General features: G+C 41.3%; 1 protein-coding gene across 1 annotated transcript; it reads right to left on the bottom strand.

Annotated features, from left to right (window-relative positions):
* Positions 1-2,960: 2,960 nt before the first annotated feature.
* Positions 2,961-8,385, bottom strand: LOC121869688 (ADP-ribosylation factor-like protein 6). The gene is made up of 2 exons (XM_042371241.1): positions 7,259-8,385; positions 2,961-4,911 (listed from the first exon to the last, which is right to left on the bottom strand). The coding sequence occupies exons 1-2, from the start codon at positions 7,457-7,459 to the stop codon at positions 4,687-4,689; spliced, it is 426 nt and encodes a 141-aa protein (XP_042227175.1). The 5' UTR covers positions 7,460-8,385; the 3' UTR covers positions 2,961-4,686.
* Positions 8,386-17,415: the final 9,030 nt, after the last annotated feature.

The raw sequence follows: 17,415 nt of genomic DNA, 5'->3' as shown, positions 1-17,415 counted from the left end.
CTGCTTTAACACCGTATTCTTAGCCGATTGTATCCTGATACAGTAATGTACAGTATTGCACAACACATATTGTACAGAAAACAGCAGCAAGTGAGGAACAACCTTGAACAGTGGCAGAAGAATATGAACTAAGTGCACAAGTTACCCAACCAGTTAGTCACTCACGTGGGAATAACGTTAGAGAATGATGCAATCTCTGGAACTCCCAGAAATTTTGTTCCCAGACTCAAAACAAAGAGGTTTGGGTGTATTTTGTCGGAGTTTTCCAGATAATGCACCTGATTTTGGTCCCCAGAAATCTTTCCCATGCCCAGAATTTGGAGAGTTTTCCTGGAATTTTTCAGCTCAATTTCAATTCCAACTATTGGAGAGTTCCGGGAATTACAGTACAGTACAATTGGTATTTTCTTTGGAACATTAAAAGTGACTAGAAATAATATACTGTACACAATTGGTACACAGACTAGGAAATAAAGTAAATTAAAGACTAGAAAAATACATTTAAATACAGTAGAGAAATAAATCAATATAAACAGATTAGAAAAATATATTAAAATACATTAGAAAAATATACTTAAATGCAGCAAAAAAAAAATCATCAAAATACAGTAAGAAATCAATCTAAATACAGACTAGAAAACTACAGTAAAATGCAGTAGAGAAAACATATAGGAATAATATATCCACAAAAATTATAGCTTTTCAACCCCTCAGTGCTGCCCCCACCTGGACCCCAGACAATGTATCCTAGAGTCAGTATTTTATGCCGAGGCCAAATTAAGATAAATAAATTCATCATGGTTTCTGTTTGGGAACAATGTTTAAGAGTATATTGATAATAATAATACTGTAGTAATAATTCAGAGGATATTTCCAAAATATAAATTCACAGCTATTTCTATTATTTTAAATTTTACGGTAAAAAGTTCATAATTCGCTGGCGGGTACCACCTACCTCAGTGCTGATTTATAATACATAGGAAACCATAATTTTTTGGAAATATAACTTCAATGCTCTACTGGTATTTAGAAATAAAGAAAATATGATAAACTAGAAAATGAAGAATGGGAATGAACTCTGTGGAGGAGACAAGGTGGACAGCTGGCTAGACTGAACAGAAATTCCCCAACTTGCAACCCCCATCTCCAGTAGGCTAAATTTTCCTAGCCCAGCTCCTGAATAAAATTTTATTCTTTACTGAAACATATTATTATTATTATTATTAAATAATTATAATTCCTTTTAATTAATTAAAAAAATAATTATTGTAAATTTAAAAGCTGGATAACCCGAGACGATTACTGTCCGTACAGCAGGTACCCAACTCTTCACAACTAATCAGTAACTGTTTTTAAACTCTTATAAAGTTATAAGCATTACTATATATTAATGTCATACCTGCCACATTATCTTATTATTTTTATTAGGAATAGGGAAACATCCTTGAACTTTTGAAAGAAATTATGACAATAAGAGTGAATAACGCTGACAGCCATCACCATTCGTTCGTAGTCTCACAAACATGTGATGTCATCTTCGGCGTGCAACAGAGACTAGTATCCTGTTGCTATTTCATGTTTTTCTCAGTACAACGACTAACAATTATAACAACAGCTTGGTAATAACATATCAACAAGATATTCCTGCTACACAAACTTGATGTTTTCAGTCACTTACTATAAGGTTTTCCAACCACAATTACCATAGAAAATTTATTTCACTTATTCAGACTTACTGTATCATGTTCCATATTAGGAGTAAACATTAAATGCTTAAACATGCATTAAATCATCATCTTTTTTAATATTCCGTGCCAAAATCTTATACAGTATGCCATAAGATATGGTAATCATGCCCTGGAATATCAAATGCCCTCATCTCAAACATTACCTATTACTGCTTCTTCCCTCTGCAGAATATTGTGCTGTTAACTTCATTTACATATTCACTCTCCAACAGTTTCCTTTCCTTTAATGTTTTATGATATAAAATGTCTTTCTAATTATTGGGGATAATTTCACCTGGACCCAACCCCTCGTGTAAACATTCACTTTATATACTGTACTGTATATTGGGATTAAAGTTGTATCCACATTAATGTTATATTACAGTAATAATGAAAATATTTCACTTGTGGTATTATTATCAGACTTGCCTTAACAGAATAAATACTACAGGGTGTCTCAAAATAGTTTATACACATACAGTAGGCTCTCGCCAATAACGACTTCCACAATAACGTTTTCGACAATAACGGTAAGTTACAATTGATACCCATTTTCGATAATAACGTCTGGATTCTCTTGAATAACGGAAACTTCGCGGGAAGCGTCCGAGCGCATCAATGATAGCGTTTGTTTGCCGCCGTGTTGATGACGTAGTTGTCCACTCCGCCTCACTCTCACACACGTTCAGTGGAATACAGCGCTGCGCCCGTGTGTGAGATTTTCGCCACTATAACCAGTGGTTGTTAGGGTCGGTGATCAATAATGGCTTCCGCATTTTTGCCTGTAGGGGCTAGGGGAGGTGGTGGAGGGAGTGATTTGCCACCTGAATGACTGGGAACTTTTAAAGTGAGGAAATTGAACTGTCCTGAGTCTACAGTGCGAAATATTAAGAGGAACTTAGAGGAGACCAAGAAGAGTATTGTGCTGGCTAAAAATATTTCGGTAGTGATGGATATGCGAGGCGAGCTATGAATGATAAAGGTGATAGAAACAGGTTGTTAGTGATAACAGAGCATTTTCTTGTGAAATGGTTAGCTTGTAGAATGAAAGATAGTGCAAGTGTTAGCAGCCCTCAGATACGGAACAACCATCACACTAAGCACCTCAAAAACTAAGTGTTATATTACTCAAACTCTTTATTGTGGTGATTGAATAACAATTCTTTTTATTTCAGCTAACAAAAAGTGTTAGGAGGGCTTCAAGGGGGAAAAACTGGGTGAAATTCTTGTGGCGGCGGCACCAATAAACCCTTTTTACATGTATTTTAATGTCACACAAATAACGTTTTCGCTAATAACGGTGTTTTTCAGGCGCCTATTAAACGTTATTGGTGAGAGCCTACTGTAACCTTACAGATTGATTTATGGATTTTAGGTTCAAAGCCAAGTGCTGGAGCCAATGGTCCCAGTGCTGGATTTAGGTATAAGCTAGATAATGCTAAACTTGGTATATGTACTGTAGATATACAGTGTGTGTGTGTTTGTCTGTGCTATAATATAACCAAATTTGTTTTAAAAACTTAACATTAACAATATCTCCATCTTTTATACAAATTAGACAGATTTATTGTTAAAAGAGTTGACTCTCCTTTGATGATTAAAAGACCTGCAGTCAATTAGGATATGGTTAACTGTCAGGTGTGTGGCCAATCCTCAACCTTCAGGTCACTGTGAGGTATACTGACACTCACAGCATGAGAGAGGCCAACTGCCTCCTTTGCTGCTAGATCAGTGTGCTCATTTCCTTCAATGCCTACACGTGCAGTCACCCACCATTACCTTATAGATTTTTGTGACAAATGTATGAATGTTTGTATTACAACAGCGATATTGTCCTCACACATCAACAAGTGAGGACACTGTTGATGTTGTAATACAAACATTCACACATTCTCTAAAAATCCCCAAGGCAGTGTGTATATGTTTTCATGAGACATCCTGTATAATACACTGACACAACAGAATGTACAGCCCATCTTAAAAGGTTAGTGTTGAGAAGGTGCAGAATTAATAGGTAATATTTTACCTCAATATGGAATGCACTGATAAAATTTGTACTACAATAGATTAAATAAATTAAATATTGAAGTTACACTTATTACCTACGAGGCCACCACATGTAATAATAAGCTTACAGCTTCTCTGTCATCTACAAATATAGATCATCTTGTTAGTCTACATTACATACTGTACTTCTCAAAGGACTCACACAACCAAAACAAATGCACCTCAGTAAGATAACTTAACATTAACAATTTCATTAACCCATCATAGAAGATGGCACAGATCATCTCTAAACTATTAAGACATTATTTTACTTATAACAGCCAGCTCAATGAACATCAATCCTGATGTAAAAAGGCTCTCACCAGCTGGTAAATAAGTCTTGTTCTACTTTTAATAGTTATAATAATAATGTTACAGTACAGTACAGTACAGTACAGTACAGTACAGTACAGTACAGTACAGTACAGCACAGCACAGCACAGTACTTGTTTATATTGTACCAAATGGTTAACATATTTTGCATTTTCCAAAAATATAAGCTAAATCAGTAGGGTCTTAATATAAAGCTTTAATGTCCTGTAGTCTACTTAACCTACAAAGGAAGGATTGCCCTCACAGCTCACTAGTGAGGAACACAGCCTGCAGAGATGGACGGAAACATTACATAGAGTTAATGCTCTGGTAATACTGTGTTGACTTGGGAAGCTTAATAAGCCAACAACCCAGCCAATCATAGCCACTCCTGCAATAAAATTGCCTTAGTATTGGCTTACTATTATTTGCATCAAACTGTATGTCATAGCAGCTTATTAAGAATTACTAACTTAAGCCTATGACTAGTTTAACATATGACACCTTTTGAAGAACCAACCCATCACACTGGTTCACTAACCTAATAAAGCCACAATTTGCATTTTTAATAGACAAGATATAGCTGACTTTTGTATCCTTATTATCGCTTGTTATTGTTTTCGATGTTTTCTTTTATCTGGTTGGTGAGCCACTCCACCCCCTCGTGCAGACCATCGCCAGTGATGGCATTGGAAGCAGTGATATGCCAAGGTTTGTCGGTAATTCGTTCCAGGCCTAAAGCTGCCGATACCTTGACACTGCTCACTGCCTCACGCATGTCCATTTTGTTGGCAAAAAATAAGATGGGAATACGCCGATGACGTATCTGCAATTTACAACAGCCATCAGTTGGAATGTCAATATTGAACAGAAAATTTGGATGTTGTCATGGAAAGTAAAATAAATTCCTTGACTATACTGTACTATAGTAACAACTACAGACAAAGATAGACTTACTTAAGAATTGGACCTTGGGAGAACTCTATCTAATCCTATACATAATAGTAAGTGATCATATAATTTCTGACCACATAGACATTTGTAACTGTGAAGAACCACGAGGTTTATGATGCACTGTTTATGATGAGACAAATTCAAAAGAAATGTCCTAAGAAAATAAATCACTGTTGTGGAAATTATTCCACCAGGAATCCATGAGGTGTCAAATTAAGATATGACAACTTACTTGTAGAAGCCCTGAAAGTTGTTGTATTCTCAGGTAATGGACTTGTTTAAGAGTTAATTACTAAATGTGTTCATTGTGAAGGATAAGTCATTGTTTCTCAGCACTATACTGTATACTATATTGTCTGTAATGATGGATTACTGTATTATTATCATTGATGAGGATAGTTGTCATCATTTTCTCTAATAATAATGAGTTAGTTAAGGTCATCTTATATAGAGTAACACTAAATCTCGTATTAATGTAAAATAATTGTATTAATAAGTGAGAAATCGGCACAGTTTTTGCTGGAGTTTAGGGAAGTAACGGACCGTGAGAGAACAGCAACACAGGAGGAAGCAACAGTGGGAACAGACTCCTTGCTCTGTTACAAGGTGTAATGAATATACCAGCACAGCAAGAAAATCAACCATCGCCTCATTGAGTTCAAGATAAAGAGGAATTAAAACTCCCTTCCACTCAAGAAACTAAGCTAAGTATCTGGACAGTGCTGATAAGGAGAAAAGTTTAGGTTCATACAAGAAGGTGAGACACAGAGGTTAGGTTTAGGTTCATACAAGAAGGGGAGATGGAGGTTAGGTTTAGGTTCATAAAAGAAGGGGAGATGGAGGTTAGGTTTAGGTTCATACAAGAAGGGGAGATAGAGGTTAGGTTTAGGTTCATACAAGAAGGGGAGATAGAGGTTAGGTTTAGGTTCATACAAGAAGGGGAGATAGAGGTTAGGTTTAGGTTCATACAAGAAGGGGAGATAGAGGTTAGGTTTAGGTTCATACAAGAAGGGGAGAGAGAGGTTAGGTTTAGGTTCATACAAGAAGGGGAGATAGAGGTTAGGTTTAGGTTCATACACAAAAAGGTGAGACACAGAGGCAGGTTTAGGTTCATACAAGAAGGGGAGATAGAGGTTAGGTTTAGGTTAGGTTCATACAAGAAGGGGAGATAGAGGTTAGTTTAGGTATACAAGAAGGGGAGACACAGAGGTTAGGTTTAGGTTCAACAAGAAGGGAGACAGAGGTTAGGTTTAGAAGGAGATAGAGGTCATACAAGAAGGGGAGACTTAGGTTAGGTTTAGGTTCAAGAAGGAGACACAGAGGCTACTTAATACAAGAAGGTGAGACACAGAGGTTAGGTTTAGTCTACAAGAGGAGATAGAGGTTAGGTTTAGGGTTCATAAAGAAGGTGAGACACAGAGGTTAGGTTTAGGGTTCATACAAGGGAGACAGCAGAGGTTAGGGTTTAGGTTCACATGCTAATGGGGGAGACAGAGGTTAGTTTAGGGTTCATACAAGAAGGTGAGACATGAGGCTAGGCTTAGGGTTCAAGGCAAGAAGGAGATAGAGGTTAGTTTAGGTTCATACAAGAAGGTGAGACAATAGAGGTTAGGCTTAGGGGTTCACACAAGAAGGAGACACAGAGAAGTTAGTTTTAGGGTTCACAAGAAGGTGAGACACAGGAGGTTAGGTTGAGGTTCATACAAGAAGGGGAGACAGAGGTTAGGTTTAGGTTCATACAAGAAGGTGAGACACAGAGGTTAGGTTTAGGTTCATACAAGAAGGGGAGACACAGAGGTTAGGTTTAGGTTCATACAAGAAGGGGAGATAGAGGTTAGGTTTAGGTTCATACAAGAAGGGGAGACACAGAGGTTAGGTTTAGGTTCATACAAGAAGGGGAGATAGAGGTTAGGTTTAGGTTCATACAAGAAGGGGAGACACAGAGGTTAGGTTTAGGTTCATACAAGAAGGGGAGACACAGAGGTTAGGTTTAGGTTCATACAAGAAGGGGAGACACAGAGGTTAGGTTTAGGTTCATATAAGTTGAACTGTATGATATTGCATCTGTATTGCTGAACTGTATGCATGCTGAACTGTCTACGGTACTGTATCTTCATTGTCTATAAACATATGCACCTGTACTGAACCAATTATAAACTGATTATCTACCATATACATCTAGCCTTAAGCCACAACTTCAAATATAAACACCACCATACCTCAGCATGCTGTAGTAACATATCCAGCTCATCTTTGGCCACAACCAGTCGCAGTTTATCACTGGAGTCGACCACAAAGATCACACCCTGGCAGTCATGGTAGTAGTGCTCCCACAGACTCCGGTAACGACCCTGACCTGACATGTCAAACGCAGTGAAACCCACATTTCTGGCTGAAAGAGAAACACCACACCGTGACATCACTCATTGTCTGCCGCAGTACTATACAGCTCTTTATTCCCGGATATCATTGATAATCTGATACTAAATTATCAGTACTGTACACATTAGTACTGTACAACCCAGTGTGAAGAATTTATTGTACAATATAAACAGGTTGGACCTCTCCAACCCAAAACACCCTCGGGACCGGACCAGAGAATTTTCCCAACCACGAATATTCAATATATTACTGTACCAAAGATGATACAAGTTCGTGTACACGCAGCCTCAGCAACACTGGTCGACTGGTCACCACACTCACCATAATAATGCAGCCCAGATGGAATGCTGCCTCTACATACCCCTAACAACGAGGCTCCCTCACTCCGCTCCCCTTTCCTTTTACGTTTTTGACCTTATGATTTTTTTTTTCACATTCTGTGTGTAGGATTGTGTATACATATAACCGATTTAAAATGATGAAGAAAGTTGCGTACATCTATCTTATATTACAAGTTGAAAAATAACCAACACACAGCTGACAGCCCGGCCTGGTAAGGGAGATGTGGCTACAGCGACGTACCGAACTTGGCAACAATGACACCAGTAATGTTAATGATGCAAATGAAAAGACAATTACTGTATCTATAAATCTTCATTTGTATCATGTATTTGTAGATTTAAAGCAGCAAAGCAGCATATTAAGTGCTCTTCATGTAGCAACATAAAGAAATAATCTAGGGGCATGGTACACAAGCCCAGGTTAAAGGAGCTTACTGGAAAGGTTAGCCTACCATGAGCATGTATCATTCACTATTAATAACCCACTAAAATGCATGAATTTTAAACCCTGCAAATTATTACGCAGATTTAGTTTGACCGTTTACCTTTTGCAAAAAAAATTGATCATAAAAACACCAACTGTGCTCAAGTACATAAGGTAAATAAGCCATTGTAATAATGTATTAGTATTGTTACACAATTTTATGGTAATGGAACTAGGAAATATGTACAGGAAGTAAAAAAAAAAAAATAATTATGACAAGAAAACTTGTGTCAGACTGTGGAATTCCGGACCAGAGAGGTCCGACCTGTGTACTGTATTCAACTTCTTTCAGTGTGAAGGCTTGATGTCCGAAGTCCATCCTTTACTATGTAATAATTATGTGGAAAATACAACCACTAGCAATTATAACCTGGAGAATTACATCCAGAAATGAACTTCTGGTAACTGAACTCCATTATGGCAATTACTGTGTACAAAATGCTATCAACAGTACTGTACAGATACTCATTATGCAGAGAATTCTATCAATGACATAACCTTCAATATTTAAATGGTTTTATAGTACTGTAGTATCAATAACCTTATTTCTCTACTGACTCAAGAGAGAGGAAGGAAGGCACAAGCCCTCACACCTTTATGACATGCAAGGAATCTGGACAATCTACAGTACACTAAAAAAAAAAGCCCTGATGGTCCCTAAAGCCAGTTGCAGGGTCAACTGAGGCCCTGAAACACTAGAAGCAAGTTTAATCTATGTACAGTACTCCACAAGTCTCTGGTTAATAGCATGCTCGGTTATGATGGTCCCAAGTACAGTACAGGAGACAAAAATAAGTAAGGACATTATTGGATAGCATTCACGAGTTATCGGCTCTGTTCTTCAGCCTGCCATTTCACCACTTTGATTAATTATTAATTTATCATTATTTATAATTTCCCCACTGATGATCTTATTTATTTATTTCTACAAATCATTTCACCATTTATCAACTTCCTAAAACATTTGGGCCATCAGTATGTTCTTTATTACTTTGTTACGACCTTTATTATCCAGTGTTAGTACAGTACAGGAGGAAGCTGTAGTAACCAGAGAAAAGTGTCACATCTCACACATGTCCCAGGCCGGGGAATGAACCCAGGACACACGTGCGAGACCAGTGTGTTACCGCTGGACCACCAACACACATTACATGACTGTCAGATATTGACCAGGTTGGTTTTTCCATCACCCGCAGAACACCCACATTAATACCGGTCACTTGTTCCCATACACAATCATAACTCCAATTTATTCTTCAAATAATACCATTATTTTCTTTTAACAATTTCTTAATCATGACTTAAACTCTTTGTGTACGGGGGTCCCTCTCTGCTGCATAAGATCATCTGACGTTACCGAGGCAAAATATAAAAAGTGGTGTCCCCATAGTGAAGGGGTTGAATTTATTACCACAATTTCCTACATCATCATCATCATCTTCCTTACTATCTTAAGCCTTATTACTATCAGAGATTAATAATTACCTAATGTTAACCCCTTCACCACGGGGAGGCCACTTTTTATATTGTATTTGGGTAACGTCTGATGATTTTATGCAGCAGAGAGGGACCCTCGTACACAAGGGGTTAAGAAGATATCAGAGGTAATGTAGTACAGTACATACAGACATCCCCCCCGGATTACAGAAACTCTGGTTACAGAAATTTCCACTTTTAGAATTTGGAAATTATGACCAATAAATTTGGGATTTGGCCAAAAATTTGCTCTTTTGGAATTGGGGTAAGTTCTTAGGATTTAAAAAAAAAACTTGTGATATAGAACAAACAATTTCACCAAATTATGTGCATTTCTTGGTGGTTGCTACAATAGGCTGGAGGATGGTACTTACCCACACCAACAGTACTCAGTTTGATTTCAAACCCCAGCTTGTTCAGTTATGCACCTGTGTTACTGTGAACCCTTATCCAAGATGAGTGGAAAGAGACCATCAAGTTCAAGTGAAAGCAGTGGTGATAAAAAATCCCTCATAGGAATTATGTTGGACACTAAACTTAATGTTTTAAGGAGGTAACTCCCAGTAACTATGATTACACCAATTCACCTCACCACCTCCTGCAGCACTCAACATCATTTGTGGTGAGTTTAAATCACGTGTTGAGGGCATTTATTATCCCATAACACCAACAATAAATGTGTTTAAAAAAAAAATCATTCACACGTTCTTGAATTACGCATTTTTGCCTAAAAAATTTCTTTGGGAATGCATCTCCAATTATATAATGGGAGTCAATGGAAATCCACGTGACAAACATTTTTCAAGGATGCATCCCTCCCATAACCCGGGGGATGCCTGTATACAGACCAAAATGAACGTTACTCCAGCATATTTGTGTGATTCATTAGGAGGTGGAGATGACCAATACCATGAGACAAAACGATGACTTTAACCCTTCGTGTACGATGACTTCATTCTTTCAATACGATGAATTAACCCCTTGAATATGGTGACATAACCCCTTATATGCTGTAACTTAAATCCTTGAATACAATGACTTAACCCTTTAGTATGATGACTTAATCACTTGAATAAGATAACGGACCCCTAGCGACATTCCTAACCCTTTAGTATGATGACTTAATCACTTGAATAAGATAACTTGACCTCTTGAGTACAATAACTTAACCCCTTCAGTGCTCAAGGGGTTAATGTCAATTGTATTCAAGGGGTAAAATGTTTTATTGAGCGGCAAAAGGAAAGGCTTGGCCACGTGGATCTGACGCCACACACCAAAAACAGGTTAAGATAAGATTATGGTACAGACTATAGCACAAGGTGTCCATAAATTACCTAACTGTGAGGGCAAACTTTTTCGGAGTGAGAGTTGTGAACTCTTGGAACAATCTACCAGAAAGTGTTGTGACGGCACCGAGTGTGAGCTCTTTCAAGACCAGACTTGACCAACATTGGAGCAGGTTCAGGTACAGTCAGGAGCCGGTGCATGCCCAGTACTTGCCAACAGTGTGTAACAGAGACGTGACCGATCGCCCAAGTGACTAACGAGCCGATCAGTGGTGAAGAGGATAAAAGTAAAAGCATCAATATAACACACAGCTGGTGGCCAAGAAGCATCAACATTAATACAATCGGCCCCTAACCATTATACGCGAGAGAATAACACCACTCATATAACAGAAAAGATGGGGACTATCCTGCCAGTTCACACAAGGAGGTGGCGGGTCCCCCCAATCACTAAAGATGAGGAACATCTCTTCAGTTACACAAGGACCTGAAGGGACCCTCCAAGAAACACTAAAACAGCACATTCCCTTGGACCGCACTTTAAACTAGCTGAGCTTAGCTTATCTAACCTCCCTTGCCCCTGGAGGACTGAGGGACGTCTGTCACTGGTTAAGCCACAAACCAGCCTCCGCAAGGTGGAAAGCCCACCTGCTATCATTCTTCTTCTGTACTTCCCACTTCTTACCTATAACTTGCCCTAAATCTCCTTGTTCACCTCAGAGCCACGGCTCTCATATCTCGGTGTTCTGATTGCCTGAGGGCCAGACAACACCAAGCTCTTAAGTACAGACCTCCTCTAAAGAAGCTCCTCCACAACAACTTCCCAGCACCTTGCTGTTCTGTACATATAATATATAAATAAAGAAAGCGCCATTGTGAGTTTCCTTTCTCACCTCCATCCTCAGATCTCCTTCGTGTACGTATGTATGTGAGCCTAACAAAGAGAAAGTAGACAACAAAGAGAAGTTAGACAACTGGCCACATACACTACGCTACAAGTTTATACCAAGTACATGACCAAGAGAACTTGTGCAATATGTCAAGAACACAACAGTGGTTACCTTGTGCTGGTGATCGCGGAAGCCCTTGTGCTTTAAAGGGTCACCTGTAGCACCGTCTTGACACTTTTATGACACCTCATGGCACTTGACCACACCTTGCAACGCTTTACGACACTTAGCAAGACTTTAAAGCTTCAATGGCACTTTACGGTTCTTTGCGAGACCTCACAGTACCGTACGACACTTTTCCACAGCGTATGACACTATTGTATGATGCTTGGACACTTTATAACTATTCGACACTTTATGACACAATGAAACTATTTGGCGTTTTGCAGCACTTTAGAACATTGACACTCTAGGATACTTCAAGACACTTTAGGACACTTCACATCACTTTCGGACACTTTATAACACTTTAGGACACTTTATAACACTTTAGGACACTTCACATCACTTTAGGACACTTCACATCACTTTCGGACACTTTATAACACTTCACATCACTTTATAACACTTTAGGACACTTCACATCACTTTAGGACACTTCACATCACTTTAGGACACTTTATAACACTTTAGGACACTTCACTTTAGGACACTTCACATCACTTTCGGACACTTTATAACACTTCACATCACTTTATAACACTTTAGGACACTTCACATCACTTTAGGACACTTCACATCACTTTAGGACACTTTATAACACTTTAGGACACTTCATTGAGCACATCTTACGACATTATACCACACTTATTCGACTTAATGGCACTTTATCAGGCCAATTGGCAATTAAAAGCACTTTATGGCACTCTCAGCGCCGTATGCCACTTAACGACTCTTATATCACTCTTATGACACGTATGGGTGTTTTGGGCGTCCACAATTACTCTGTGTCATTTATAAGTCTTAATGACACAAACACTTGGCGATGCTTTGCAGTCCTGTCAATTTCAGTCTCTTCAGCGGCTATTTATTTGTCTATAAACCTTCCTTACCGGTGTCGTGCGCAAAACCTTCCGGGGTAAATGCTTAGTTTTGGGTATTAAATTTAATTATAAAGTTATAGTAAAATTCATACAACTTTGGTGGTTTTCCAGTTCACTTAAGTGTTTATTGTTTTATTCTTCACGGGGTACACACATGATCAGCCTCCACCATCGGTTAAGTAGGGTAAGATTTTGTAATGTTAGGTTAGGGCAGGTTAGGTTAGGTTAGGTTAGGGCAGGTTAGGTTAGGTTAGGGCAGGTTAGGTCAGGATTCCTTGGGTTTGATTAGTTCATTTTTTGTGTTCTTACCCCACAATTTCCATCGACTTCAAAGCACTGCCCACTTTGTGTTTTCATTGTCTTTGGTAGTGAGTATGTTTCGTATCATCCTTATACTGTAGTCAGTTTGCCCAAGATGGGAAAGTCATTCAAAACCTTCCGTTACTGTATTTATTAATATTTTCAGCTCTCACAGATCAACCACAAATCAACCATACACCTTAGATGTCGATAATGAACATCAGTAATTGCTGAGCCCAGAAGGTTTATCGCACTGGAAGATTTACTTTTACTTTTCTTTTATCCTCTTCACTTGTTAGCCGCTCGGTCACGTCTCTGTCACCCACTGTTGGCATGTACTGGGCATGGATAATGCAGGTCTATCGTCCCTTGGGTCCCACAGGCATCGATGAGATCTGATATTGTCTATTATGTGTTTTTGGAACAGGCTCGTCCACACAGGAGTTGATAAAGAGGCCGTGAAGACCTTGAACACGTGGCTCACTATAAACAACGTCAATTATATTTCCGACTATCATCATCAATAACAAATACGCTTTAGCAATTTATTAAAAAGCGTTACTAAATATTTATTTTTGTAATTAGATGTAGTTATTTTACATGGTTCGGTATTTATTTTATATAAACATCCTCAATGTTGAGTATAACTATAGATCTTGATCACAGAAATTGGCGCAAACCAGTCAGGTGAAAACTATAAGCTTCGTCTGAGAGAAACGGGGTAAAAAAAATACAAATCGTTGAAAAAACGACGAAAACCGGGAAAGTTGACGAAAAACGTGCTAGTGTTATGCATTTACTTTTTACTTTTTTACTTTTATCCTCGTCACCACTGATCGGCTCCTTAGCCGCTTGGGCGATCGGTCACGTCCCTGTTAAGCACTATTGGCAAGTACTGGGCATGCACTGACTCCTGAATGTACCTGAACCTGCTCCAATGCTTGTCAAGTCTGGTCTTGAAAGAGCTCACACTCGGTGCCGTCACAACACTCTCTGGCAGAGTGTTCCAGAAGTTCACAACCCTCACTCCGAAAAAAATACCCTTCACAGTTTTCTGGACTTGCGGCTTCAATCTTGAGATGTTTATACACCTCAATTAGGTCCCCCCTTGCCCGTCTGTAGTATAAGCTAGGCAATTGCAGGCAGGGTCGGATCAAGCTTAATAGGGGCCTGAGGCACAGATCAACTTGGGGCCCCCTACCCTCAAGGTATATATAAATAACAAGAACAAAATACTATACCCAAATTTATCAATTATTTCATCAATATTAAGCTTCTGCAAAATAACACATTTAATGTTCAACAGAAAATCGAGACGTTGCTAGGACATCGTTGAACGAAGTTCATGTTTTATATGCTTCAACTTCGAGAATGTTTGGATTTGGGGGCCCCTTAGAGTCGGGGGGCCTGAGGCCAGTGCCTCAAGTGCCTCATGGTTAATCCGGCACTGATTGCAGGGGCTCTAATCTCTCAGGGTAGCCGAGGTGCCGTAGAGCAGGCACCAGCTAGCCTCCTCTATCATTCCGTCTGAGGCTGGCCCCAGCCGCCCAGACATCGCAGCCGGAGACACTGCCCCCCCCGGGCAGCCCCCCAGCCCTGCTGCTGGAGATGTTGGAGGTTCTGTCTTCCTGGTTCTGGGGAGAGCAGCTGCAGCAGCAGCAGGCCCAGGCCCCTTCCACCCAACAGCCTATGGCAGGGAGATCTCGCCCTCGCTTCCCCTCTCTGAACCCCTCGGTGTTCTCGGAGTCCGGTTCTGAGTCAAACTTCAAAGAGGGCCTGGTCCTCACAGGGGCTTCCTTAATACTCCGACTCGGACCAGGAGTCGGTCTCGGCGACCTCTCAAGCCCTTACAAGGCCCAGGCCTTCGTCAGGAGAGGTGGCCTCCCCCACACCGACGGGCTCTCCCCTCTCTTTTAAAACACCTGATGACATCATCAGCCAGGGGGCGTACAAGTGGGCTTGGGTCCCACGGGATTGGTGTGTGCACTGGCACCAGGGGAAACTGGCCATTTTTTCGAGAAAAAAGTGGGGGGGAGGACCTAGTTCTCTCTCCCCGGTCCGACCTATAGATCAGACGACGGGCAGACGACTAAGTCTCGGAGTACTTCGAGTTTCGACAGTTTCTCCTGTAGAGAAGGGAGAGGCCCCAGCCCTGTCAGGAACGTGCCCGGTCGCAACCCTGGACGCCTTTGACTCTCTGGCCTCCTGTTCCGTGCTGCCCACTGCAGGTCCTTCCAGAGTGGCAACACTACAGGACGGTAGGTGGTGTGCCCGGGCGTCCGGCCAGGCCCTCTTTCCGCGGGAGAAGGTGGGCCTGGACCTCCAGTTGGTCTGGACGACAGCGGCTGGAAGGAACAGCTCTCCCATCACCTCCCCCTCACCGGCCCCTGTTGTCTTATCCCCCACAGGATGACCGGGTGCCAGACGAGTTGAAGGAGTTCCTGTGGGCTCCGAGTTAACCCAGTCCTCCCTCCCATGGCAGGCCTCTCAGGCCACCCTGACCAAGGACGCCATGGAGAGGCAGAAGGCCCAACTCGGCGCCTGGTTGAAGGCACTGGCCGACAACCCTAACTCTCTCCACTCAGACTTGTCGTCCAGCGTCTACGATGCCCAATCCACCCTCGCTTCCGGACTCGCCTCCGCCTCGGCCATCAACCTCGCCCTCAGCTGGTTAAGGCTTTAGGGGCCCGGCTGAACCTCCGGCGGGAAGCCTTCAGACACCGAGATGCGGAGGTGCGGCAAGGTCTGTTATAGCTGGCACTCTTTGCCCCGTCTGTGATCCCAGAGGAGGCCCTGCAGCCAACCTTCATCACGGTCGCTTCCCCCGCCAGTCGCCAGCCCAGACCAGGCAGCCTAAGCAGCAGCGACAGCAACACCAGAGATAGCGCCCCAGGCACTCCAACAACCAGGGACGCTCTCAGGCCTCTCACCGCAACCCCCGCCAGAACAACCGTGAACAGCCCGTTCAAGCCCGACAGGGGCAGGGTCCCCAGGAGCCTCGGCAACCTCGCCGTGAGGGCGGTCACTCTAGGGGTAGTTACTCCCCCGGGGCAGTGAGAGGTCAGCAACAGCGGATCGCCTGCAGTTGACCACCCGGAGAGGAGCCACCTTTCTGGTTGGGGCGACTCCTGGCCCTCCAGCGGCTGAGCGTTGAGGATCGTCAGGCAAAGCCTCACCTGGCCATGGACCCGCCCGCCTACACTCCGAACACCCAGCAAGTGGACCAAAGTGAACAGCCACGTAAAGGCGCATGCCCAGTCCATGCTGCTAAAAGGGGTAGTGGAGAAGACAGAAGGACGTGTCTTTCTGTCCCGATTATTCAGTGTCCCCAAGAGGGACTCGGACAGGTAGAGATTGGTGGTGGACCTCAGCCGCCTGAACCACTTTATCAAGCCACACCATTTTTGAATGGTGTCGGTAGCCCAGGTCCGCCTCCATCTCAAACTGGGGGCCTGGCTATCTTCCATCGACCTGGAAGACGCCTACTGGCACGTCTCGGTCCACAGGAGATTCTTGGGTGCAAATACCTGTGAGTCTCATGTGGGAAAGTTTCCCATGTCGGTATCAAACCCATATACACAATATGCTGTATTCTGCTGTTATTAAATAAATATTGTATTGGCGAACACTAAAACAAATAATAAATGAGTGATGAATATAATAAAAGGAAATGCCAAAAAGGAATTTAAATCAACTGTATATTTTATGTATGGGTCTAGAAATAAAATGACAAATGTTCAGAATGTATCAGGATTCAGCTAAACCCACTCGTTTTACCCTATCATTGCTAGGGTAAGGGGTCATAATTATTGTACTTATTTATTAACCTACGTGTGTGTGTGTGTGAAGATGTAATAAGGAGTTTACTTGTCTAGCTACTTTCAATCCGTGAACTGTACACATATGGTACAACAATCATATTTTAGTGTATTAGAAAGACATATATATCTCTAACACATCTGATTTACTTAATTAAACTTTACACATGAATAATAACAGTCATAACTAATACAGATAACACCAAGAATGGGAGTAATTAGATGAAATACAACTCCAAGAGGTGGAAGGGCCAAGAGGTGGAAGGGTTTATCGTGAGGTGAAGTGATCTGGCAAC

Source organism: Homarus americanus, unplaced genomic scaffold (assembly GCF_018991925.1).
Source record: "Homarus americanus isolate GMGI-L3 unplaced genomic scaffold, GMGI_Hamer_2.0 scaffold23578, whole genome shotgun sequence".
Lineage (NCBI taxonomy): Eukaryota > Metazoa > Arthropoda > Malacostraca > Decapoda > Nephropidae > Homarus > Homarus americanus.
Note: the sequence above shows the minus strand (reverse complement) of the source record. Positions and strands in the feature narration are given on the sequence as shown.

Coding starts and splice junctions, on each gene's coding strand:
- LOC121869688 (XM_042371241.1), bottom strand. CDS start 7,459: ATGTCACGGTGTGGTGTTTCTCTTTCAGCCAGAAATGTGGGTTTCACT. Junction 4,912..7,258: donor TGTTACTACAGCATGCTGAG/GTATGGTGGTGT, acceptor TGTAAATTGCAG/ATACGTCATCGGCGTATTCC.